We start from the raw sequence: 25,168 nt of genomic DNA, 5'->3' as shown, positions 1-25,168 counted from the left end.
TTTTCCTGTCAGGGAGTGAAAGGACATCCCCCTAAGTCCCTATTTAGGGGGCAGGATGTTTTTCTCCAGGTTGTTGGCGAATGCTGGCAGGGGCTCATGGGAATTGTAGTCCATGGACATCTGGAGGGCCAGTTTGACTACCCCTGTCTTAAAGGGACAGGACTCTTTTTTTCTGCACACCTGTTGGTAACCCTAGGTACAGGATGAAAAAGTTGCCAACCCTAGGTAAAGCACAAAATAGAGAAAAGAAAAATTATTTGTGGGGAAAAGGCATGTACTTTTGAAATGTCCTGGATCTGTAGACCACTAACTGGCAAAAGTATCATGTTACATTGTTCTCTCCCAGGGTTGCCAACTACCAGGATTTTAAAAAAGGGGCCTATCCCTTTGACAGATCTGTCACATTCTGTGTTCCCCGTTCTGGCACAGTGGCAAGGCTCAGGAGAAACCAGACTGCTGCAGGAATTCGAGGTTGCGGAACCTGGGTGTGCACTGCCATCTACTGTAGCTGATCCTATCAACAAGTTTTGGTCTGGCAAGAAATGCCAATAGTGAACACACTCGTGTAGCTCGCTCCCTTATATTGAACCAGATCAATGGCTCATTTACTAAGGGAGGAACGATTTAACCTGTGCAAGGAAGACTTAGGACTTCTTAGGGCTGTATTAATTACATTTATTAAATACAATAGACAAACAATAAATCAGTGCCAACACAATCCTGAAAGACCCACAAGCTGCAACTAGAATCTTGCATTAAAAAAAGAAAAAAATCGTGCATTCCCCTTCATGCCCCCTAACAGCAGCACCACAAGGGGAGGGAGGAAGAACTCCCTACGTCCAACGTCTAGGGCCAGGCAAGATTAAAATGCTCTTTAGTCCCTCCTCCAGAGTAGTTTATTTGCAGGTAGCTTTCCTCACTGGAAAGGAGCTCTTCTGGCAGCACGATCCAATGCACCTGTCACTTGGTCCTACCGCACCTATAGAAAAATCCTTTTTCCGTTTGGCACGTGACTATTGGAAATTAGGCAGAAATTCACACGGGAGAGCTTTCTGGTTGGGAAAGACTTGCCGCGGTTATTAAAGGCATCGGCGCAGGGGCAGCCAAAGTAGTTGACAAGTCTTCGTGGGCGGGACTGGCAAAAAGGGGAGGAGCTCCTTGGAGCATCTTCTAAAGCGAAGTTGCTGCGGATTAGATATGGAGACTGGAAGAGCGAACGTAGCAATCACCAGCCATGCTCTACTGCTGGGGAGAAGGCGCCTCCGGGCAGCTGGGCCTGGGGGAAGAGGGCGCGGCCGAGGGGGCGCCGGTGCCTTTCCGTCCAGGGCCCGCAGCGCTCTCGCGGCGCGGGGTGACCTTCGTGGCCTGCGGAGAGCGGCACACGCTGCTGCTGCACCCCGACGGCGGCGTCTCGTCTTGCGGGGACAACGTCCGCAGCCAGCTGGGCAGGAGGCTCCCCGCCGGGCGGCACCACAGCACCGTGCCAGGTACGACTACACATTTCCAACCGAGCCTACCTCGCAGGGCTGTTGCGAAGAAAATAAGGGGAGGGGGAATAAACCGACCTTCTGGGGCCAGGCAAGGTTAAAAATGCTCTTGAGTTCCTCCTCGCAAGTAGTTCATTTGGGAAACGGCCTTCTCTCCAGTAGTTTTCTTCGGAAGAAACGTGCTCCTCTTGCAGCGTGATTCAATGCGCATTTAATGCCAGTGCTGTTCAATGATCTTTTGATTAAATAAATAAAACGATCAGAAATTATATTAAAGGTATGTGTGGCTGCACCAGCGACCTAAGCTCCACCTTGATCTAGGATCCAGGCTTCATTTAGGAAACAAACCTGCCTTGCCTCTTTCTCCGGGGTAGTCACCTGCGGAACGGACCGTGTTCACTCCGTAATGTTAAAGAGAGCTGATAGTTCTGTTGTCGGTGTGGACTGGGACAGCCAGGTTTCCCCTCAAATAAAGAGGGCATGGGCTGCAGAGGCCTGCTGGGACCCCTCCCCCCCCCTAAATCAAGCAAGCAAGCTTATGTTCAGCCCTTCAAACAAAAGTGCAGCTTAGAGGCCTGGGCAGTTATTCCACAGGTGATGGGTTATGTACTTTCATTGTGTTTTTGCAGTTGGCGTTTCCTGTGTGGAATATTAAAATCTACTTTTAAAGTGCATTATCCAATGCATGTGGTTTAAGAATCGGCAGCAGCACCAAAAGCACAGGGCTGCTTCATATGGCCTAAGGCTGGGATGGCCAAACTGGCTCTTCAGATGTCCATGGACTACAATTCCCATGAGCCCCTGCTGGTGCTGGCAGGCACTCATGGGAATTGTAGTCCGTGGACATCTGGAAAGCTACAGTTTTGGTACCCTTGGCCTGAAGCAGGAGCAGTCAAACTGTGGCCCTCTAGATGTCCATGGACTACAATTCCCATGAGCCCCTGCCAGCATTTTCTGGCAGGGGCTCATGGGAATTGTAGTCCATGGACATCTAGAGGGTCGCAGTTTGACTACCCCTGGCCTAAGGTTTCTTTTCCCCTTGGCATGGTATTTCTTGAGCCAGCCTTTCCCCTCTTTTCTACGGAATTCAAATCTTCTGTTCTTGCATGTCTCCTCAGGAGAAGATGGCTGCTTCAGAACTCCATGGAGTTATATCCCGCTGAAATCTCTCCCCCATGCCCCACCTTCCGAATGCTCTCTTCTCTAGTTTGGTTTCTTTGCCAAGAGATTAAAGATCAGGTACTCCAGGGAGTTGTTTAAGCTTCCATAAGCAAGTTGCACTGTAGGAACAACTGGAGCATCTGCATTCAATTGCACCTCAAAATAAACTGGGCACATTGTAGCATCCCAGCCGCTGGGGACTGCCCCCACAAGAGAGCACCCACTGTCCCCTGCCCACCCAAAAACAACACACACAGGATATAGAAACATGTCCTTTAGTTTAAGGTGACCAGATTGTCCCACTTGTGGAGGGACATCTAGGGGCATCTTGCAAATTGTACTTATGTTGAAATTTAAATATATATATATTACAATACTATTTTTGTGTTCTATGAAACTTTTTGTTGCTCCATATAGACCAAATTTTTAATCAATAACCTCCCCCCCCCCCCGGTCAATGGTGTCCCGCTTTACCAATGTTTACCAAAGTCTGGTCACCTTATTTTAGTTACTACACTGATGTTAATATTTATTTGCACTCTTTTCTCTCATCCCCTGGAAGAACCAATCCAAGCGCTGGAAACACAGACGGTCGTCCAAGTAAGCTGTGGGAGGGAGTTCTCTCTAGCTGTTTGCAGCAACGGACGGGTTTTCTCTTGGGGGGCTGGCACTTTTGGACAGCTGGGCACAGGAGGACTTAAAGACCGCTTAACCCCCAAGTAAGTGAGTTAATTGTAATAGTTGTGAAGTGGCTGAGCCGGGCCAAGGGTCAGGCATCAGGCATCGTGGGGGGGGGGGGGAGGCATCTAAATCCATATTCAGCTGGGACCACCACGAGAAGCCTTGGAAACGTGTTGATGTTATTCATCAGGGCTCAGTTCTGCTTTCAAGCAGCCCAGCTCAATCTGTTGAATATTGATAACTCCTTGCAGGAAAGAAACCCCAGCTGGGGTTTCCCCTTTGGTTTTATCTCCAGTCATCTCCTTCCTTTGGGAGTTGCTCTTCCTTACAGCAGTTGGGGATGGATAAAGAGCATTCTCTGCAGAGAGGAGAGAGATGGTACTGCCCAATGTGATATCTTGAATGCTGACCACTCAGCTAAGAAGAGGAGGGGTCAGAACAGCTTTATCAGAGCTGTGGGGAATCAAACCCAGCTTACCAAATCAGAAGTCGGCTCCTTTAACCACTATACTAAGCTGGGTGTGTTATATACTGCAAGGCCGCTCCCCGCTTACAATGACACTGTGAATTAATTACTAGGACTGAGCATGAACGTGCTCATGAGCCAAAATTTGGTCTGAACTAGAGCTGGTTCAGTGCTCAGGAACTTATATTTGGGGAATGTACCTTTCCTGAAGATTTACTGGACTTCTGACCCCTTGGGCTGTTTAAGGGCAGCCATTTAAACCTAACAGCTGAGCAGTGTGGCAGTCATTTAACTCTTCCCAGGTAATCCCTGCTCCCTTTCTCCTGGCCACATGGAGGCGTGGCCAGGATACAAGGGGAAAGAAAGTCCTTTCCCAGGTGATCCTCCTCCCCCAAAATATCTCCAGGTATTTCCTAGTTGGCAAACCTAATAGTTCAAGAAGTTGCTTCATGAAGGAAAAGTGACAGTAGACTATATGATTGTGTATTGGATGCATTATCTCTTTGCCGTGTGTGTTATCTGTCGCTGCTTAGTTTTGTACTTATGGAATAACAGTTTTTTTTCCAGCTTTGTATCTGCACTTTGTTTAATGTCTAATATGCTATGCTTATTCAGATTTCTGTTACTTTAATACTAGTATATTGCTGATTAGAGATCTTATAATATTGATAATCTGTTGTGGGTTGGAGAAAGGCAGACCCAGAAGATATGTATGTAGGTGTGTGTCTTCCATCTGTCTTTCCCACCACTCCCGTAGCTACTTCATGGTGGGTAACAACACTTCAGACCCCACACTAAAACCCCATAAAACCCTTACAACACATGAAGGCACCAGAACAAAATACCCTCCCCCAAGCCAGCTCAACATAGGGCGTATAATTGCCCCAGGGGGCTAACAGGGAGCAGCAGATGACCTCATTTACTTGGGGAGGGGCCCAGATCATAACTGCCCTGGCCTCAGCCAAAGACCTGGCGGAAGAGCTCTGTCTTACAGGCCCTGCGGAACTGCGAAAGCTCTGTCAGGGCCTTCAGCCCTCCTGGGAGCTCATTCCACCAAGTTGGGGCCTGGCAAACCTTGCTTGGGCCAGAGACCTCCAGTAAATTTGCACCTCCAGAGCAAAGTACCCTGCAGGGGTCAAAGTAACTCCCCTACGTGGAGTCATAGAATCATAGAGTTGGAAGTGGCCATACGGGCCATCTAGTCCAATGCAGGATCAGCCCAAAGCATCCTAAAGTGTCCTAAGAAGTCAGACTGTAGTTACTAAGTAAATATGGGCAAGACGAGAACTTAACTTGTCGGTTGGTAGCTGGAAGCACTTACTAAAACCAGCCTGTCTTGAAAATGGTGGCCGGCTCCACCACACCCTGTCAAAAAAAGATGAAATCCTAAATGCTTGCTTGTTTTCTTGCCTTCTGATGACTGTACAGGAGAATCGATGGCTTATCTACGTGCAAAATAATACAGGTGGCCTGTGGACTCTACCATTCAATAGTTCTGACAAAAGGTAATCCTTTGTTTCATTAGACCAGCCCTTCTCAACTTTTTTTTACTGATGAGAAACCCCTGAAATATTGTTCAGGCTTCAAGAAACCCCAGAAGTGGTGCAGTCTTGCAGAATATGGTGGGGAAGCATTGCTGTGGACACACCCACCCGGAGCCCCACCCTCTCCAGACCCATCATTGGCCATTTGGGGGAGGGCGGGTCAGCATACCCATATATGGTCCGATAAACATTTAACAAATTGTCAAACAAAATTAAAATTAACTCTCACCTACTCGGGGAAACCCTTCCAGGCCTGTCAAGTAACCCCAGGGTTTCATGAAACCCTGGTTGGGAAAGCCTGCATTAGACTGTTATAAACAGTGCTTAGTTCATGATATAGGTCATGTCAAGGGGTTGTTTTCCATCACTGTGGCTTTAAAGCTGTAGATGTAAGAAGTGTTCACTGGAGAATCCTGGCTGTTGTGGAAGTGGCCTCTAATCTGTCCCTCTCTGTTTCCCGCTTCTTCCCCCTGGAACAAAGATGGCCGAGTCTTCTCCTGGGGGCAGAACTTCCATGGCCAGCTGGGAATTGGCAAGGCGATATCTTCCCACGGTCAGCCGCAGCACGTTTCTGCTCTCGATGGCATCCCGTTGGCCCAGGTGGCGGCAGGCGGGGCACATAGCTTTGCCCTCTCCCTCTTGGGAGTTGCGTATGGATGGGGAAGAAACAATGCACAGCAGCTGGGCCTAAGCCAGAGTGACCCCAGAGGTATGGCTGCCTTTGAATTCCTCTTGGACCTGACTCAGTCCAAAGCCAAGAAACCGCAATGCAGAATTGGTAGAGTAACACAAGGCAAGGCACAGGTTTTTAAAAAATTATTTGTGTTTATTAAGGTGCACGTAGATAAATTGTTATACTAAGCAGCGAAAAATAAAAAGCATTCTGAAATATCTTCCAGCATGTCTTCCAGCTAGAGTGATCTTCTTTGGTTCTCCAACAGAACAGATCTTCAAGCCCCGCTCGGTAGCTGCTCTGAGGAACCTTGACGTGGTCTACATTAGCTGTGGAAATGACCATACTGCTGTCCTCACTCAGGTACTCTTCATTGTGTCCCTTGCTAGGAACTGATTGTGGGCAAAAGCAAGGGAGTGGAATCTCAGATGTTCAGATCAGGTAATTCTATGAACATCTGCATGTGAACATGGCCTTCACAGTCCCAGCCTGACTTCTTAGGACTCTGGGCAAAGATGGAGGAAACAAAAATATCTGAGAAGGTGTGAATTTGTTCACCTGTGTGGCTGTGATTTGCTCAAACTAAACAGAGCGGTGACGTCTTCACGTTTGGTGACGACTCTGCTGGACAACTAGGGAGCAGATCTTCTGCAGAGAAACAAGGTCCTCAGAAGGTTGACTTGATTGACAGCCCGGTTTCCCTTCTAGCATGTGGAAGGTATGTACTATAGCTCATGTCTGGTGCTGTTTTTGCAAGGGATCAGGAAAGTAGGCCAGAAGCAATGAATTGTTGAAAGCTTTCGTGGCCAGAATCAACGGGTTGTTGGCTGGTAGTTGTTACATTTCGGCAGTAACTGTGGCTGGCAGCCTCAGAGGTAGGACATGGCAAGAGATAGGACATAAAAGCAAAAATAAAACAGGAGGGGTAGGACCCAGTGAAGGACCAAACACAGGGCAAGTTATAAGGCACCGGGATACCAATATGGCAAATTAGACTTCTACGGAGTTTTCAAACTTCCATTGTTCTTTATTCTTTGATACTCAACAAATCCCAATGTGTTTCGCTCTTTAGCTTTTTCAAGGGGCATCAATTTTAATGTTTTCAAAACCAACTTCGATTTAGCAAAATAATCTCTTGACAGTGAGTAAGAACGTCTGGAACGCCTTACGCTACGAGTAGCATTTGTTAATACAGTCTTACTCACTGTTGAGATTGTTTCGCAGAATTGGTTGGTTTCCCCCTACTGACCCATGATTTCAAGTGGGAAGCCGTGTTGGTCTGTCTAAAGCAGCACAACAAAATCGGAGTCTGGTGGCACCTTTAAGACCAACAAAGATTTATTCAAGGCGTGAGCTTTCGAAAGCCTCACGCCTTGAATAAATCTTTGTTGGTCTTAAAGGTGCCACTGGACTCTGATTTTGTTGTGCTAACCCATTATTAATGTTCATTTGCGCTTGTGGTGAATGAAGCCTTGCCTGAAACGGATGGGGGTAGGGAGGGAAGAAGACCAGCCATGCACGCATAAAAGGAGACAGGCCAGATATGTGAAACCATTGTCTGCAGACCGGCCCACCCATGTGGAAGCTCTGTTAACCTCATTTCCTTGTACCCAGGAGAGAGCATCGCAGGGTGGTCTGGAGATTTTCTGGCTGATAAGTCCCTTGAAAGGGGGGGGGTGGAGATCCTGTGGGGTGTGAACAGAGAATCGGTCTTCATGGGACTCTTTTTTCTTTTTCCCAACAGCTATCACACCCTTGCTTATAGTTCTGCTTCTGGCAAACTGCTGTCTTTCGGACGTGGACGCAGTGAACGTAAAGCAGTGTCTTCTGAGCAGGCTGAGACACAGGGCTTTGACATTAGTGCCCTCATTTCTCCTAATGGTATCCTTGTCCTTTTTAAACAATATATCGGTTCCATCAGTCTGACCACCAGTGCTATGTGTTATCAAAACATTCTGTATGTATTTGAAATGAACCAAAGGGGTGGAAATCTTGGTCTTTAACTACTTGAGTAGGGGTGTGCAAAAAATGTATTTTTCAGGTTTGGGTATACAAGAACACTGGCTTCATATTTTATCTGTACTATATTTCCTTGGACCAGGATAGGAAGGTATACAATCAGAATACCATTCCTAACACGTGTATTCAGCCAAGGCGGGTTGATCTATATGAGGCCTCAGAAATTCTATCTCTGCCTTGTGTCACAGATAATGTGCATATCAATTTTAATTTGATCAAAGTTTCAGAAATTGTTATATTAATATTGCAGTGTCTAAAGCAGTGGTTCTCAGCCTTGGGGCCAGGACCCCATTTGGCAGGTTGCCTGCCGCTGCAGTGGTAGGCAGTGGCAGCAGGTGGAGGTGGGTGGTGGCAGTGGCATGTGGAGGTGGGTGGAGGTGGTGGGTGGAGGCAGCGGAGCAATGGCTGTCTCCACGTTGCCTTGATTGTTGTGTGCATGCATGTGCATGCCACCCGTGCACACGTGTTTCTAAGCCCCACTGGCTCCTTCTGCAGCTGCCCATCCTGCCCGGGGGGTTGTGCTGTGGGTCCATCCCTCCTGACTCTGTCTGGCAAGCCCCGCGTGCTCTGTAGCTGGGCCACCGCGGACACCCCCCCCCCGCGGTTAGAAGAAGGGAGGAAGGAGAGATGCAGTGAGCCAAGGGAGCAAGACGCGTGCCCAAGACCGGCCCGGAGTGGGACAGCAAGCAATGTGGATGCGGTGGCAGCAGCAGCCCCCTCCCCCGGGCAGGACCCTCCCCCTTCAGGCACCTCCTGTGGGGGGGGGTTGCCCATGGCCATGGCTGGGGGGGGGGCCGGCAGAAGCGCTTCCGCAGTGCTAGCTGGCAGCTCCTCCAGCTGGGTCCCCGCTGGGCTTCGGCGCCAAAGTTGAGGCCACAGCAAAGAAAAGGTTGAGAACCGCTGGTCTAAAGTCCTTGTGTAATTATTATGCTTGACCACTAAAGGTGTCCGTTTGGCTGAAATGCGTATGGTCAGGGCTGCATTAGGTCTGTTGGCATACTTGTATGATTTTATTCTGTCTTTACGCTATATTGGGCCTGAACGTGTTTTTAATTTACCTGTAATAAATACATGCATTTTCTTAACCCTTTTGCTCTTGTGCCTGTGTTTTTGCTTTCATCTCCTTTAGAGGAAAGGATTTTGCTGATTTAGAAGTTTGTGGTTTCTGCTCCTTATGAGATTCTGGAGTTTTTGATTCAGCTTAATCTTTTCCATCCTGGTTTGATTTGTGTTTTTGAAGAAGAATCATAGGCCAATTTTTTTTTTGTTTTGCTTTTTAACTAGAGTCTTCATTGCTTCCTCCTCATCTTGCTTTGACAGTTTTGCTTTTCTTTTCTGTGGAACTTTTCTCAATGCCGCATTTGAGGGCATCTTTGCTGAAGGGTCCATCATTTTCTCCTCCACCAGCTTCAGCTTCTGCTCTTCTTCTAATGCCACAAGGTGTTGACCACTGGCACAAGCAGGTTCAGAGCCACATTTCACCGGCAACATTACAGGTGGTGAATTTCAAGATCTAATGAAACAGTGGACTGCATTAACATTTCTAAGGAGGCCTGTGTGCCTCTAATCTGGTTGCCTTCATAGTCCCATGCTTCTGCTTCAACAATGCACAACTCATCTTTTAGCAACAGCTCCTCAACTGACTGTTCTTAATGAGAGCTGATCTTCTTTTGTTCCATCATTCACCTTGAGTTGATATTCTTTATCTACCTTTCGTTCAAGATTGAAGAGGAAAGCCTGCAACCACAGGGAGCCTGTGTCCTCCTTGTCCGTGCTATAGCGCTGTACTTTGTTGTTTTGTAGGAGTCTCCTTTCTCCTTCTCTTCAGCAAGACGTATGGGGGGAAACAATACACGAGTCTTCTACACAATACACTCACAGCAGACAGAATAACGCACAAAGAGAAAGCCTTCTTAAACACATGTTAAAAAGGGGTGTGCATTCATATATATATGAGCCAAAAGTATATTGGAAAATACCTTCTTGGTATTTTGGCATCCCAACGATACCCAGGATATTTTGGAAAACAAAAACTAATTCAGAAAAAATCCCAGATATATTTGGGATTTTTCAGACAAATTAGGAGCCAGCACTGCAGGAACCTGGGGACTGTTTATTGTTTTCTTTTTCTTGGAGTTTCTATGGGATTCCTTGCTGCTCTTCTCAGTTTCAAACTATACCTTTTCCTCCTTTGCCTGAGCTTCTTGATGTTCTATGTCCCTGATTTGATGTTAGGTCTCTTTTGCTTGCTCTGCCACATTGGACACTGAACTGACTGTGCTGAGCTTGATAAAATGTCCTCTCCTTGAATTTGTACTGCAGGAATTCCTGGTTTGAGATTAGTCTTCTTGCTTATGTTTCCATAGTGGCACTGGGTTCTGCAGGGCATTCTATAAGCAGAATTGGTTGTTCTAGGCTTGGCATAATCTGCCCTCTTCCTTAGAATTTTTGCAACTTTGCTTTGAGATCAGTCATTTTAAACTTGCAGTGCTACAGTGGCATTGGATTCTACTGGGCAGTTCTGGACACTGAACTGTTTGTGCTGGGCTTGAACTACAAAGATTCTCTGGTTTCATATTGGTCCTCTTCTGCTTATCCTGTCATAATGATACTGGATTCTGTTGGGTCCTAGTACATTATACTGTTTCTGCTGAGCTTCCAAGCCACTGCCCTCCACTGCATGGATTGTGATATAGTACTTTACATCAGTCCTGTTGAGCTGGCATTGCCATACTGGCAGTAGATTCTGCTGGGCTTGCAATCCCTCCTTACTTGGGTTTGTTGTTGATCTGGTATTGCTACAGAGCACTGAGTTTTGCTGTCTGGTTCTGCTTGCACTGGTTCTGCTTGGCATGCAACCCCCGGGGCTTGGATTGTGATTTTGTGTTTGAAATCCAGTCCTATTGAACTGACATTTCACTGGGTTCCATTGGGCACTCTGTATACTGCAGTGATTCAGCTGGGTTTGCAAAAATGCCTCCCTTCCCGTTCAGTTTCTGCTCTGGGAATTTGATTTTCTTGTACTTGCCCTTGCTTTTGTTGCTACCTTTTCCTCCATTGGAAACTATGGAGAATGGGGCACTTTATTTGGGGGCTCATAGAACTTGGACCGCTTGGTCTAATCTCTTCTGAGGAGAGACACCAGCAGCTATGGTGCATACTTGGTGCCTTCACCTCAAAAACAGCCTCTCAGACCCTCTTTCCCCATTGCTTATAGTGGTCCCCACAGGATATAACAGAGCCAAGCAAATTCAGGATCCCCGAATCTGGAAACCATACTGTTACTGGAATTCAGGAGTACAGATCCTTTTCAGGTCTAATATACCCAAATCTGGAAAATACTGATATTTTTGTGTGCACCCCTAGTTTTTGCCTTGCATATAAAGGGTTGTATCCAGGAGAAGAATTGTTGGATTTTTCATGACTTTTCTAATAAACCTCCCCTGAAAGTTTATTCTTGGGGTTGTAGAACCTTAGTGGTGTAACAGCCACACAGGTTAGTGGAAAACAGTGGTGAAAGGAGAGGAGGTGAAATTGCTTTCTCTTTCTTCTTCCATCAGCAGGGCTGTGCTGTATGCAAAGACAGAAAGGGAAATTTTATCTCCTTCCCCCTTTTCACTGAAATCAGTAGACCCAGGTTGGTCTTTGTGCCCCGTGAATAAACTTTAGTGGGATCAGAAAGGGCTCCAGTGGGGAAGAGAACATGGAGAAGTAATATATTAATGGTAATAAACTCTAGCTAAGCTTGCTACCTGTAATGAATGATACGTACTACTCCAGCATATGTTTTAATTTGTTCACTTATATCCTACCTTTCCTACCCCAATGGGGATCCCAAAGTGGCTTACACTGACTCACATCCTCTATTTTATCCTCATGTCTCTGTGAGGTAAGTTAGGCTGAGCGAGCTGGCCCAAGGTCACCTGGCCAGCTTCCAGGGCAGGGTAGGTAATCAAAGGTGGGCCTCCTAATCCAACACCTGAACTACTATGTCACAGGGGTATAATCCTTGGCAAACCACTCCCTTTTTCTGTCAAAAATTATCTCCAGTGGTCTGTGAGCTTATAGATAGCGTGAGGAAGTTTGGGCCTTTCCTTCCCATAATCCTCTTCTTCTCTAGGCTGGCTTCAGAGGTCTGCTGTTGACTTGAGATTGTTGTGGGGCAAACTATTGCTGTGCACTGACAAAATGGCAGTAATACTGTCCGAGTTGCCAACCTTCAGATGGTGGCTGGAGATATCCTTGCATTACACCTACTCTCCAGGCAACAGATCAGTTCAGCTGGAGGAACCTGGTTGCTTTGGAAGGTGGATTCTACAGCATTATGCCTCACTGAAGTCTCACCCTTCACCAAACTCCACCCTCCTCAGGCTTCACCCTCAAAGTCTCCCAACCTGGAGTTGGCAACCGTATTGCTTGCCAATGTGAATTGAAAAGGAGGAGTCATTCCAAGCAGACTTCGTGGGTGCAAGGGTGACTGCCCCGTGGCTGAGATCTGTGGAAGCTGCTTCAAGGCCTTCTCAGGGAAATGGGGCGTCATGGTGTGAACACAAACGCTGCCCTTTTAGAAATGGTTCCGTGTAAACTCTAGAAACAGATGAAGGGGTAAAAGCCCATTCTGATAATATGAAGATAAAAATGGGAACCGCAACAGAGATTTGCTGAAAGATCGCCCCGCGATGATAAACAGCAGATTTCGTAGTGCTATTTTTGTACTCACAAAACTGACCTTAGTGAAAACAAAGATTGCTATACATTTCGCAGCACTTGTTTGTTGCAACAAATGGAAAGGGTAGGTACTACTCAGAGCAACTCCAGGTGTATAATGAGTAATGACCCCAACATTATCAGATCAAACATTGCTGTTCAACCCCCCCTCCCTCCCCCCCAAATAAATCACAAGGGGGTATAAATGCTGCAGGGTAACTAACTTGGTTTAAGGCCAAGTAATGTGGAGTTATACACTACTGAAAGCAAGTGGTGTTAACTTTCCTTCCCACTTCTTGGGGTTGGTGTGACCCACTGTTCAGCTGAGGATTGTGAGATAGGGTGCTTAAAATTTAAGAAAGAAGGTAAATTGTGGCACTTAAATGGTAGCTTTCCAGTAAGGGAAACATAATGTTCAGGGGGTGGGGAACGGTGGGAGAACCTCTTCTTGAATAACTTGTCGGCATCCACTTTTAAGGGCCAAAGTCTCCAAGCAGCATTCGGCTTCATTATAAAGTTCTTGTGTTCTTTGCACTCCAGAAGCAATTTCAAGGAGAGAGCTCTGTGTTGCCTTGTATATCACAATACAGTATTGTGTGTTGTCATTTATCTGTGGAAGTGCTGGGAGGAAAAGCCCTCAGAACAGGGGCCTTGGGAACCTCAGCTTTCTTTTCTTTGAAAAGGCAAGTTTCTAATCCAGGGGTAGTCAAGCTGCGGCCCTCCAGATGTCCATGGACTACAATTCCCAGGAGCCCCTGCCAGCAAATGCTGGCAGGGGCTCCTGGGAATTGTAGTCCATGGACATCTGGAGGGCCGCAGTTTGACTACCCCTGTTCTAATCCATAAGGGGTGTGAAGACCAGTTAACAAACATGTGAGGAACACCTGTCAAAATTCCAGAAAACAGAAAAGGAGGGCTGAAGAATAATTCAGTGGTTGGTGGTGGAGTGTTTGTGCCCTGCGTAATTTACTCAGTAGACAAAAAAATTAAACAGGTGAGATAAAAACAAGATTTTTAACGTAAGAGATCCTGCAAATGTGTTTAATTTAGTTAATATTTCTGAAGCAGACTTCAGGTTTACTGGTCACTGGAGAATGAGTATTGTGGGCTAAATGTTTGTTTGTTTTTAAGATGAAGAGGTCATAAAATTTGGACAGAGACAGCTGAAAAACATCTCTGTAGGGAGGCCTGGGGCTAAAATGGCGAATGTTGTAAACCACTTTGGTTTCCCACTAAGGAGAAAAGTGGGGTATAAATGAGGGAGCTATACTAAAACATTGGAAAAGGGGAAATGGCACATAATTTGTTTAGCACTGAGGTTGTCTTCTGTCCTTGCAGAATTGTTGGATGTCCCGGTCATGCAGATTTTTGCAGGATCATCTGCCAGCTTTGTCATCACTCAGGTATGTTCCGTGGACTTCAGAATGTTTTCCCTGATCTGAGCACTATGTTTGTGTAAATAAGAGTGAACTTGGAAACAGAATGCTTGTTGAAATTTGGTCTCAGAAACTGGATAGATGGCCTGAGGAGTCTCTGTTCTGATTCCTCTCCACCCCGCCCTGTCTGCAAGACGGGGATGATCATTTTCATCTGTTTTTACTGACTTGTTTATAGTATTGTTGAGATTATGCACATGAAGCATGTTGTAAAAAAGGTAAATGTGTCCCCTGTGCAAGCACTGGGTCATGTCTCCTCCTTTTTTTTCTGCTTCGTTTTAAAGGCCTCTAGCGATGCAGGGGGAGCTTCCTCAGTCGAAGCCTTGCCGAAGATTAGCCAGCTGGACAGGGCGCTGGTTGAGGAATGGATGGCAGCAGAAGAAGGCGAAAGTTGGCAGAAGGCAGAAAGGTTTGGTGCATTCTCATTTTTATGGAGGAAAAGGAAGTGCATGGCTTTAAGCAGGGGTATTCAAACTGCGGCCCTCCAGATGTCCATGGACTACAATTCCCATGAGCCCCTGCCAGCAAATGCTCATGGGAATTGTATTCCATGGGCATCTGGAGGGACGCAGTTTGAATACCCCTGCTTTTAAGTCTGTGCTTGGAGCCAAAAGTTGTTCCTACATTAAGGTGACCAGATTTTAACATTGGTAAAGCCATTGACCGGGGGGGGGGGGGCTTGATTAAAAATTTGGTCTATATGGAGCAACAAAAAGTTTCATAGAATGCAAAAATAGTATTGTAATTTTTTTTTTTTAATTTCAACATAAGTACAATTTGCCAGGTACTCCCAGATGACCCTCCAAAAGTGGGACAATCTGGTCACCTTATCCTACATGTCTCTAATGCAGCCTTTCTCAGTTTTTAAAAAAACTGTTGACAAACCCTTGAAACATTGTTCAGGCTTTGAGAAACCCCAGAAGTGGCAGGATATGGTTGGGAAGCATAGCTACGTCCATGCCACCTGGGGTCCTTCAGACCCATTGTTGGCCATATATGTTCATATCCCCTGATAGATGTTTAACAAATGTTTAAAAACTCAAAATTAATTAACTCCCACCCATTCAGGAAACCCTTCCTGGGCCATCAAGAAAACCCCGGGTTTCATGAAATCCTGATTGAGAAAGCCTGATCTAATGTTTGGGCACAGATCTTCAGTACTGGGTAGCCTGTTGTGCATGCAGAAGGGCCCAATTTTGATCACTGATAGCTCCAGCTAAGAGCCCAGCGAAACATGATAGAGCCCACAGGTCCATCTTATTGCTGCCACCCTATTTTAGAAGCAGTTGTAATTCTTTGAAAATTGCTACAAGAAGTATTGGGCAGTGTGACTACCCTAGGAGCTGCTGTTCTCTCCCTCCGCTGTTCAAGTATGAAGAAAGCCCCCATGGCAGTTTCTGCACCTGAAAAGGCACAAAGGGCGGATACTCCTAGGTCCACTGCTCACCTAATCCCGATGAGGTCCTCATGTCAATATTTGAAGAGCTGCTGCTAAAAAGTCATTGCATTTAAGTTTGGTTCTAAGGGATGTGGGCCACTGTGAAGTTAGAAAAGATCTTTCTCTGCCCGACACCCTGGGAACCAGCTGCAGCTTCCAGTACTGGATCAGATGGACTTGCCATTAGGTAGCTTCACATGAGTAGCATTCCCAGAAATATGGTTTTGCTGAAACCCAAACTTAAATCCAGCATGGACATATACAGGCCGGTGGGTGGCTCTGCATACATGTTCATCTCGTCTTCTTTCTCTGCAGAGAAATAAAGGAGATCTTTTCTTCCCCTTCCTGTTTAACGGCAAGCTTTTTAAAACCAAGGTAAGTTGTTCAATGTGATGAGTTTCTGCAGAGAACTGGTGGCAAAGGAGGCGAGGCGTGCAGGAAGTATGTTGCATGCTTTCCTTTTTCTACCCATCATTTAAACTGTGCCCCTTGCAGGTCTGTTCTGAAACCTAGTCACTATATAACAGTTGACATACAAAAGGCAAGAGACGTGTTATTTGAGCTGACCCAAAAGGACTGGATTGGGAACAAGGTAAAGGATCTCTTTACTTGTGGCAGGGTGGTGGTGTGGATGCTGTCCTTAAGTACTTGGATCTATGGACTGTGTGTATTCTTTGCACCCACAGCAAAGCTACCAGAATTGTGAAATCTGATATTGGAGAACTGCTATTATAAAATCCAATGAAATACAAGTTTCTAGCCATTATTGATGGCGAATGAGCATGAATATGCATGTTAAGTGTCTGGCAAAGTTGCAAGCAGTAACACAATGAGTTATGACTCCTAAAAGTGTAGCATTGCCAATATGTTTCATCAGAAAAGTCTGTGGCAACTGGATATGAAGACTCTTTACTGTAAGAGTTGTATTAAGCTATTCTTGCCTGCTGGACACAACATACGTTTGATTAATCCATTGTTTGGATATATGGGGGTGTCTAACCAAATGATAATTTAAAAAATATTATTGGACTTGCATTCAACTTACCACCAGTGACCAGGGAGGGCGGTATAGAAATATAAGAAAGAAAGAAATAAAACTTCTGTTTCTGCCTCTAATAGTCTAGAAGTAGGACTGCAAAAAAGCAAAAAAATGTGAAACTTTCCCTCCTGTTTTGTGTGATGCACCTTATGTGTCGCTACAGAGAAAATGACTGACTTTGTCAGAGTATCCACTGTGCTTTACAAATGATTACAAACCAGCCTGTTCCTCCAGAGAGTAGATTTGTAAAAAAAAGAAATTGACCATAGGATTCTCCATTTTTTGCTGCTACTTGGGATCAGTTTGAACCTGTCTGGGTAAGAACTAGAGTTTGTGTTATGGAAAACTAAGAGTGGACAGAGAAGAGGCAAATATAGACACAGGGGGGTCAAGCGACAGTAGAGAGAACACATTCGGTCAGCATGGCTTCTGGTAGCCATGAGAGAAACTGAAAACATGTCAGGAAGCTATGGAAAGTCCAAGCTACTGCTTGTTGAAAGCAGAGTTCAGCAGCAATTGGAGAATTATAAAACGAACCTTCATAAGCTAAACCAGGATTTCTCAACTTTTTCTCTGTAGAACTGAAACTGGAGTCACACCCCTCTTCTACCTAAAAAGGGGAAGAATAATCTCCCCCCAGAGACCCATTTCCTGCCTTTCTGCATGAGCTGACCATGCTGTTTGATCTGAAGGAAACAATTCCAGAGCAATGATTCATCCAGATACGTAACAGGCATCCTCTGCTGCCAGAACTAATTTCACCAGCTCTACTGTAGCTTGACCCCCCCCTGCCCATTTTAAGATTACAGCAGTTCTGTTCTGCTCAGGACATTAACTGCTCCACTTGGTTATGAGAAACTACAGAGCACATTCAAATGGCTCGCCATGTTGGTCTGAAGTAGCACAATGAAATCAGAGTCCAGTAGCACCTTTAAGACCAACAAAGATTTATTCAAGGCATGAGCGTTCGAGTACAAGCACTCTTCCTCAGACTATGAACTTCCACCATGACAGTGGGGACATACAGCAAAAGATAATTCTGTTGAATCAATAAACTGTGTCCAACATCCAAATACAGCCATATGATAATTCTTTGCCAAAATAACCAATCCTTCGAATTCAGTTGTAGTTCACAAAACTACGCAGTTTACAAATTTAACAGAATTAATTGTTGCTTTATAGTCCCACTGTCATGATGGAAGTTCATAGTCTGAGGAAGAGTGCTTGCACTCGAAAGCTCACGCCTTGAATGAATCTTTGTTGGTCTTAAAGGTGCCACTGGACTCTGATTTTTTAGAGGGCACATTGTGACTCATGAAGTAATAGCCACTGAGGCGGATGTTGCCTTTCCTTTGTTTCTGAAGGACGGTCGTATCTACTACTAGGAAGAAGGCACTTTGTATATGTTAAAAATACTCTTTTAGGTCTTCTCCCCACTGCACATTCCTGTCAGGCATAGGCAAGGAACTGCACAGCGTAACGACGACAGTCAATAGTTCTCATGATGTTTCATTTTGCAATGAAGTTTTGCCTCCTTTGAATATTTAGGATGCCAGAGTGAGAGCGGGTGCCTTTCCAGAAACAAGCCAGGGTGCTGTTGGACCCCAGACGGGCACGTGCCTTTCTCACTAACAACGCTGTTTCTCCCCTGGCGGCAGATCTTCCTCTGTGTGCTCAACCACCTGGTCCACGCCCTCCCACTGGACTCTCCTCATCAGGAGGCTTTTCCTTGCTTCCTCCTTGTCCCTGAGTGCCTTGAAGCTCTTGAAGCCAAGAGCCAGCAGACCTTGGGCAGGTCCTTTGCAGAGGCCATCTCCAAGCTGAGCAAGCGCTCCTTAGACGTCCTAGGTAACTTTGGCCAATTATACCCTTTTCCTTTGGGTTCTGTTTGGAGGTTGCATTCCAGATCTCCAGGTCCAGCTTTGGGCCTTGGAAAACCTGGCTTATGCTCACCTGTTCCCTCTATTCCTTTCTGTCCCTCTATATTGCATGTCCTGCTGTCCTAGCTTAATGCTGCAGCCAGACAGGGAGTTACTGGAGGTGGAAAGAGCTGACAAGACACAGCTATAGCAACACCCCCCTCCCCTGGAGTGGGGGTGTTCAAGGCAAGAAATGTTCAGAGGTGGTATGCCATTGCAAGCCTCCACATTATGTCTCTGGTATTCCTTGAAGGAATCCCATCCAAATACTGACCAGGACCAACCCTGCTTAGCTTCCAAGTTCTGACGAGATTGGCTAGCCCGGACTATGCAGGGAGTAACTGGCTGTATCTAAACACTAGCCCATATTGTCTCCCTTTTGCAGATGTGGGCAAGAACAACATTCAGACATCCTGCCAGAAGTGGCTCGCAAAACAAAAATAAAATGTACTGATTGACCACATGACCATTATCAAGATGGGGAGACTGGAGAGCAAGTTGCAGCTGACAGGTGGCTCTGCACCAGTCACCTGTGGAGCAAATACCTGCTTTATATTTTCACTAGGGACATTCAGGAATACAATGGGTCCTAGATTATGGGGGGGGGTGGAGTGGAAGATCTCTGCAGATGGCTTCTCCCTCCCCCCAGGAAAGGCTGCAGGCTGGAGGCCCCTGGGAAGGGAACTCACCGACAGGGGCAGATCTCACGCAGCAGGGATCTGCAGCCTCCGAGCCTCAAAGTGGAAAGAGGAGGGGGTGGTCAGGGGTGGGGGGGCGGAAGGTGATTGGCTGGCCGCTGGACAGACAGGCAAGCCGGCTGGAGGAGGAGGCACTCAGGGGCGGGACAGCCACCCTGAGTGGGTGTTACTTAAGCCATGAGGCCAGCTCCTCCTCCTAGGCCTCACCAGAAATATTAAGTGGAACAGATTTTTACCCTACTTTTCTGTCTTTATAAGGTCACCTAGGTAGCTAGCAAATTAAAACACACAAAGCATCTTAAAAGCTTTTAAAACCAGCAAGCACACTGTTCAAACATTAATGAAATAATCAGCCCAGTTTCAGGTAATCCTCTGTAACAACAAACAGTTTTTCATGTGCTCTCCCTCACCCCGTGTTTTCAGGAGTCAAAACCTCCAGGTGTTTCCCAGCCCAGAGTTGGCTCTGTAAATGTATTTCAAAAAGAAGAGTTGCAGATTCCGTCTCCTCTTTGTCTTCCAGAAAAACATTGGTTGGCTTTGCCGTCTGCCTATTTCGGCAAAATAATCCTGATGATTAAGAAGGCTGTGGTAGCCCTGCTGCCTTATTACTATGTAGCTCCCCACTCTCAGACTCTGGTCCCAGTCCTGGAAGCCCTTCAGAAACTCTACCAGGTAGGCCTCCCTGGTAGCCTTCAGGTTAACGCTCAGGAGTCTACTGTGGCTACATTTGAGAGTAAAAGCCGGCGTTTCTCTTAACTCAAGGTGAACCTGGCGGCTGGCTGTAAAGTCCGGTTAAGCCACTTCTATATCGATAAACTCTCCAAGAAGATCGATCTTTTTATGGACTTCTCCAGGTGGCTTATGTGGGTTGATCAGCGGGTGAGTGCCGTTCCTTTTGCCTTGTCTCCGGCTTGTGGAAGCTGCATGTGCACATCTCCTACACCAGGGGTAGTCAACCTGTGGTCCTCCAGATGTCCGTGGACTACAATTCCCATGAGCCCCTGCGTTTTCTGGCAGGGGCTCATGGGAATTGTAGTCCATGGGCATCTGGAGGACCACAGGTTGACTACCCCTGGCCTACACCATTGCAAAAGGGTTCATTGTAGAGATAGAGACTAGGCCTATGTGGCAACAGAGGAAGTGAGCTCCAGCAAAGTCTAGTGATGTCACTAGCCATATAAACTCTAGCCAAGGTCACGTGAGCTGTGGGGAGCTCTCGCATAACCCCAGAGTTTCCCTGTCCCCTGGTTGGGAATCCCTGGCCAAAGGAATTGTTTATCTTTGTTCCAGTTCATGGAAGAGCTAGTGGGTGGTCTGCTTCCACTGCTGTCTGACTCCTACCAGTGGCCCATTTGCACAGGCCTTGGTTTTGCTGAGAGGGAGCCACATTTTGACACGGGAACCAACTCACCTGTAGTGCCAGCGTAACTTGCTTGGGACAAGAAAGAGGGTAGCAGTGTGTTAATTCTGGGTGGAGATCAATGGGACCAAGATCTGGAGGAGGAAGAGCACCTGTCTCACCTACGCCCTCTTCTTTCCTCCCCAGACTCCTTCCCGTGAATTCTCCTTCTGCAGCTTTCCTTTTGTCTATGACCTGCCATCCAAGCAGCACCTGTTCCATATTGATTCCTTTATCATGCAAGAGGTGAGGGGTGGGGGGCCTTGGAAGCTGTTGTCAACTTCCTAGCATCTGGTCTCTTTTCCTGCCCTGTGGAATAGGAAGGGAGAGGGACGCTGCTTCCAGCCCCATGGCCCACTTTGGAGGAAGCTGTGCACACCTAAGGGATAAGTCCCTTTCCCTACACCACCACCACCACCACCACTACCGTGGTTATCCTTGAATAGGCTATTGGTGACTAAACTAATGCATGAATACTTCTGCTTGGCTATTTTCCACCCAGGGCAAGAAGATAGACTTTCATGAAGAATTGCTGGTCGATCCGCTGAACTCCATGATGGAACATCCCACTTCCCCTGTCTTTCTCCTAAGGGTGCAGCGCCAGGACATTGTAGCACACACTTTGCAAACGTTGAGCCAGGTGGAGGACGACTCCCTGAAAATGGAGCTGGTGGTGAGTTGGGCTTGGGCTGTATATCCTTGCTCAGCTCTGGAACGGACTGAAATATGGCTGTCAAGGGTCAGCTGTGAAGCACGGCCCTGAAGCCACTGTAGCTGGGGTAGAACTGGAGGGCAGGTTCCTGGGCGACTGAGCTCTGATTATGTCTTAGAACAGGGGTAGTCAAACTGCGGCCCTCCAGATGTCCATGGACTACAATTCCCATGAGCCCCCTGCCAGCGAATGCTGGCAGGGGGCTCCTGGGAATTGTAGTCCATGGACATCTGGAGGGCCGCAGTTTGACTACCCCTGTCTTAGAAGATACCAGGAGGCAAGATTGTAGCTTGAATCCTGAAGACAGAGTGGGATTTCCATCTGTGGAGTGGCACCTCTCAGTTCCCTGAGAGCCCGTGGATTCTAACTGGGAGAACCAGGTTTGATTCCCCCCTCCTGCTCCTCCACATGAAGCCTGCTGGGTCACCTTGGGCCAGTCTAGTTCCCTCAGAACTCTCTCAGACCCACTTGCCTCAAAAGTTGACTATTGTGGGGAGAGGAAGGAAAGGTGATTATGTGCTTTGAGCTTCCTTGCAGTACAGCTAATAGGGGTATAAAAAACAACTCCTTCTCTCCCTTCCTTTCTGCTGGCAAAGACTGCTTCTGGGGGGGATAGAAACGGTTCCTTGCCCTCCTCTAAATGACACCCTTTCAGATACTTAGAGAGCCATCCTGTCCCCTCAACCGCCTCTTCTCCAGCCTGAACATTCCCAAGTCTCTCAGCCTTTCCTCATAGGGCTCGGTCCCCAAGTCCTGGATCACTTATTAGGCGGTTAGATAAACCGCCCCGAGCCTCAGAGGAAAGCGGCATATAAATGCAATAAATAAATAGATTAATCTATTGCTGGCAGCTGTTAGCTGAGCTCTTGCCCTTACTCTCCATTTGCTCTTACGCATAAAGGCAAGAGCTCAGCTAACTGCTGTCAGCAATGGATTAATATATCTGCTCATCCCTTTCACATTTTGACATATTTATTGACCTCACTACATCTTCTCCCTGGGTGTTAATCCCAGAAACCGAATCCAAACAAATAGCTTGTTGTTCCTGTTTGACTCTGGAAATTGTTAAACGTTTTCATTATGCTGTATGTTAATTTTGCTGCTGACACTCTTTAAGTATGGAAATTACTTCCATTCCGTGCCACTGTATCTGAAGAAGTATACATTCACAGGAAAACTCATGCCTTGAATAGAGGTTTGTTGGTCTTGAAGGTGCCCCTGGACTCAAACTGGTTCAAACTGCCAACTGATGAGCAGTCTGAGTTGAGTCGGTGTTCAGGGTATGGACTAGCTCAATTTTCCCTGGTAGATCTTTTTGCAGAGGTTTTGTTGACAAATGTGTAGCTGGATGAGAGGCGTTTTACTAGGCTACCATTGAAACACATCTTGGAGAGCGATTTCTGTCACTTCCAGGGCATTGATAGGTCTCCTCCCTCACATCTGGGAATCAGGAGGAGGAAAGGTGGCACCCGGTGAAAATTGGCTCTTGCTTTTACCCTTCGTCTTGTATTCTGTGAGGTCATAACTGCTGCCTTTAAAAAATGCACAGGTCGAATTCGAAGGCGAACCAAGACGTGAACCCAACAGTGCCGTGGTCGATTTCTTCTTCTACGTGTTTGACGAGATGGTCCGGCCAGATTATGGGATGTTTATGTACAGCGAGGAGAATTCCCCTATGTGGTTTCCTGCAAAAGTAAGCCATTTAGCCATTCAAGTTTCTAGGCGGCGGGGGGGGGGGGGAAGCAGGGTGATGCCTGCTCCCCCCAACCTACACTGTGTCACCCTAGCTTATTTCACAAAGGTGAGGATAAAACAAGGAGCAGGATTCCTTTGAGAAGGGTGGAATACAAAATGGACACATCACAGAGGTTTGTCAGATTGATTATCGTTCCTTGACATGGCAGCACATAAAGTGTCAGGTTCTCTCTCTGGCATAATTATCTCAGGGTGGCAAAATGGCAAAAAAGGGCATTAAGTTTTGGGAAGCTGCTGCCACAAGGAGCGGAGGATAGTAGGCTAGACATAGAAGGTCTACAGATGCTTGTAACATCCAAAGCTGTTTCCATGGTCTTATGGTAGGGTTGTTCTTTTCTTTTTTTTTTAACCTTCAGCCTTCTGCAGAGATGAAGAATTATTACCTCTTTGGGATCCTGTATGGGCTCTGCCTCTTCAACAGGGTCCTCGCTTACATTCCTTTCCCACTTGCTGTCTTCAAAAAACTGATGGGCAAGAAGCCCTACCTCAGTGACCTGAAAGAACTGAGTCCGGTCTTGGGAAAGTGAGTGGATTAAACTTTTTCACTTCGTGACTTAGCCTTGGGAGGGAAGGCGGCATGATGTGGCACAGTCTCATTGGGCCTTGGAAGCCAGGCAGGGTCGTACTTGCAAGACAGACCACCAAGGAAGGTGGTCATTCATTCATTCATTCATTCATTCATTCATTCATTCATTCATTCATTCTCGTATGTTGAGCCCACCCATCCCCAAAGAGTCAGCACAGGCTGCAACAGACAAAACTTACAATTCAAATTTTTACAAAAACTCAATTGTAAAATCTTAACTTCTTGCTTGCCTTGAAAGCTCATTGTTGGGGTCTCCATTAGTCAGCTGTGACTTGATGGCACTTTACACCTACATTCTAGCCCTGCACTTTGTCCTGCTGGTGCCATTTCTGGGATTTTGCCATCCTGTTGCTGCCAATTTTAGCCTTCTGCAGCCATATTAAAGGGCTGTTCAGGTTCAGCTAGAAGTTGGCCTACAAAACTGATGGAGCCACATCATTAAGATATAAGGGAAGGGAAACAGAACTTCTGAATCCTAAAACTCAGCCCGAGGTTATTTTTTATCTTACTGACTATCTAGAGTGAGAATATAAAAAATGTGCCTTTTGCCTTGCATGACAGAGAAAAGAAATTCCCATCACCCCTCCAGATGAATGCTGTCCCTGTCACCAATCGTAGTCGTAGTTGATATTATTGTGTATGGCTATAGGTCATAACAATATAAAACATGAGCCATATAAATAAAATAAGTGCAAGATATACAACCTGCTCTTCTACTTGCAAGTGGAAGATGCCAGAGCCCAGGCGGCAACTGTTGTGTTTTTAAATGGAACATGGCAGCTGGGAATTGGAGGGACCTGGTGGCCTTTGGGAGTAGCAGCCATTGAGCCGTGTTCTTGGAGGTGTGTTGCCCCAACGCACCGCTAATTTGAGCAGCGCTGTTACGTGGTGATCGCTTGAATGCTATTCTCCTGCTTTTTGTAGAAGTTTGCAGTCAGTTCTGGATTATGAACAGGATGACATGGAAGAGAGCCTTCAGCTGAGTTACCATGTGAGTATCTTCAGAAGTGAGACGGGCAGGGTGGAGAGACCCACGTTCTTTCTGGGTAACGATCAGTCAGCCGGCTACCAAGACGTGTTTTGTCCTATTGCCTTTGTTAGCAGAGTTTGAATATGCAAAGTGGAGCAGAGCACCATGGCGCTTAAAAGAATGAAATAGTTTTATTAAGAAGCGAAACAGCTTTGTGTAGAAAGAGGAGAGGGAGAATTAATCCTAAGCATCTTAACTGTCTCTCCCGGAGGCAAACAAGGAGGAAGCATGCTCAAAGGAGCAAGAAGTCTTCAACTGACCTGATCAGGACACAGGAGGGAGAATATTAGAAAAACATCAGGAAGTTCGTCACGTAAACATGCCAAATGCACATCTCTGATGGACCCCTGTAGGATATTCTCTATATGTTTTTGAATCATGCACACTACAGATCTTGCATATTCCAACGCCCTTGTTT

At 46.5% G+C, this 25,168-nt stretch overlaps 1 protein-coding gene and 1 pseudogene across 3 annotated transcripts in view; one reads left to right on the top strand and one right to left on the bottom strand.

Annotated features, from left to right (window-relative positions):
• Positions 1-1,186: 1,186 nt before the first annotated feature.
• HERC6 (HECT and RLD domain containing E3 ubiquitin protein ligase family member 6) overlaps positions 1,187-25,168 on the top strand; it is a 29,882-nt gene continuing 5,900 nt past the window's right edge. For 2 of the 3 annotated variants that reach the window (XM_077300909.1, XM_077300912.1), the window contains exons 1-19: positions 1,187-1,487; positions 3,211-3,367; positions 5,224-5,300; positions 5,821-6,048; positions 6,281-6,375; positions 6,603-6,730; positions 7,757-7,893; positions 14,077-14,141; positions 14,459-14,583; positions 15,928-15,987; positions 16,108-16,204; positions 18,310-18,499; positions 19,789-19,940; positions 20,031-20,147; positions 20,815-20,913; positions 21,170-21,340; positions 22,929-23,072; positions 23,491-23,657; positions 24,645-24,711. In XM_077300909.1, the coding sequence (XP_077157024.1) occupies positions 1,235-1,487; positions 3,211-3,367; positions 5,224-5,300; positions 5,821-6,048; positions 6,281-6,375; positions 6,603-6,730; positions 7,757-7,893; positions 14,077-14,141; positions 14,459-14,583; positions 15,928-15,987; positions 16,108-16,204; positions 18,310-18,499; positions 19,789-19,940; positions 20,031-20,147; positions 20,815-20,913; positions 21,170-21,340; positions 22,929-23,072; positions 23,491-23,657; positions 24,645-24,711 (2,529 nt within the window). In that variant the 5' untranslated portion in view covers positions 1,187-1,234. The remainder of the gene's footprint in view (positions 1,488-3,210; positions 3,368-5,223; positions 5,301-5,820; positions 6,049-6,280; positions 6,376-6,602; positions 6,731-7,756; positions 7,894-14,076; positions 14,142-14,458; positions 14,584-15,927; positions 15,988-16,107; positions 16,205-18,309; positions 18,500-19,788; positions 19,941-20,030; positions 20,148-20,814; positions 20,914-21,169; positions 21,341-22,928; positions 23,073-23,490; positions 23,658-24,644; positions 24,712-25,168) is intronic. The other variant, XM_077300910.1, reaches the window with a different exon arrangement.
• Positions 8,982-10,961, bottom strand: LOC143819670 (nucleophosmin-like; annotated as a pseudogene).

Source organism: Paroedura picta, chromosome 10 (genome assembly GCF_049243985.1).
Source record: "Paroedura picta isolate Pp20150507F chromosome 10, Ppicta_v3.0, whole genome shotgun sequence".
Taxonomy (NCBI): domain Eukaryota; kingdom Metazoa; phylum Chordata; class Lepidosauria; order Squamata; family Gekkonidae; genus Paroedura; species Paroedura picta.
The sequence above is the reverse complement of the archived record's forward strand: the minus strand, read 5'-3'. Positions and strand labels throughout refer to the sequence as shown.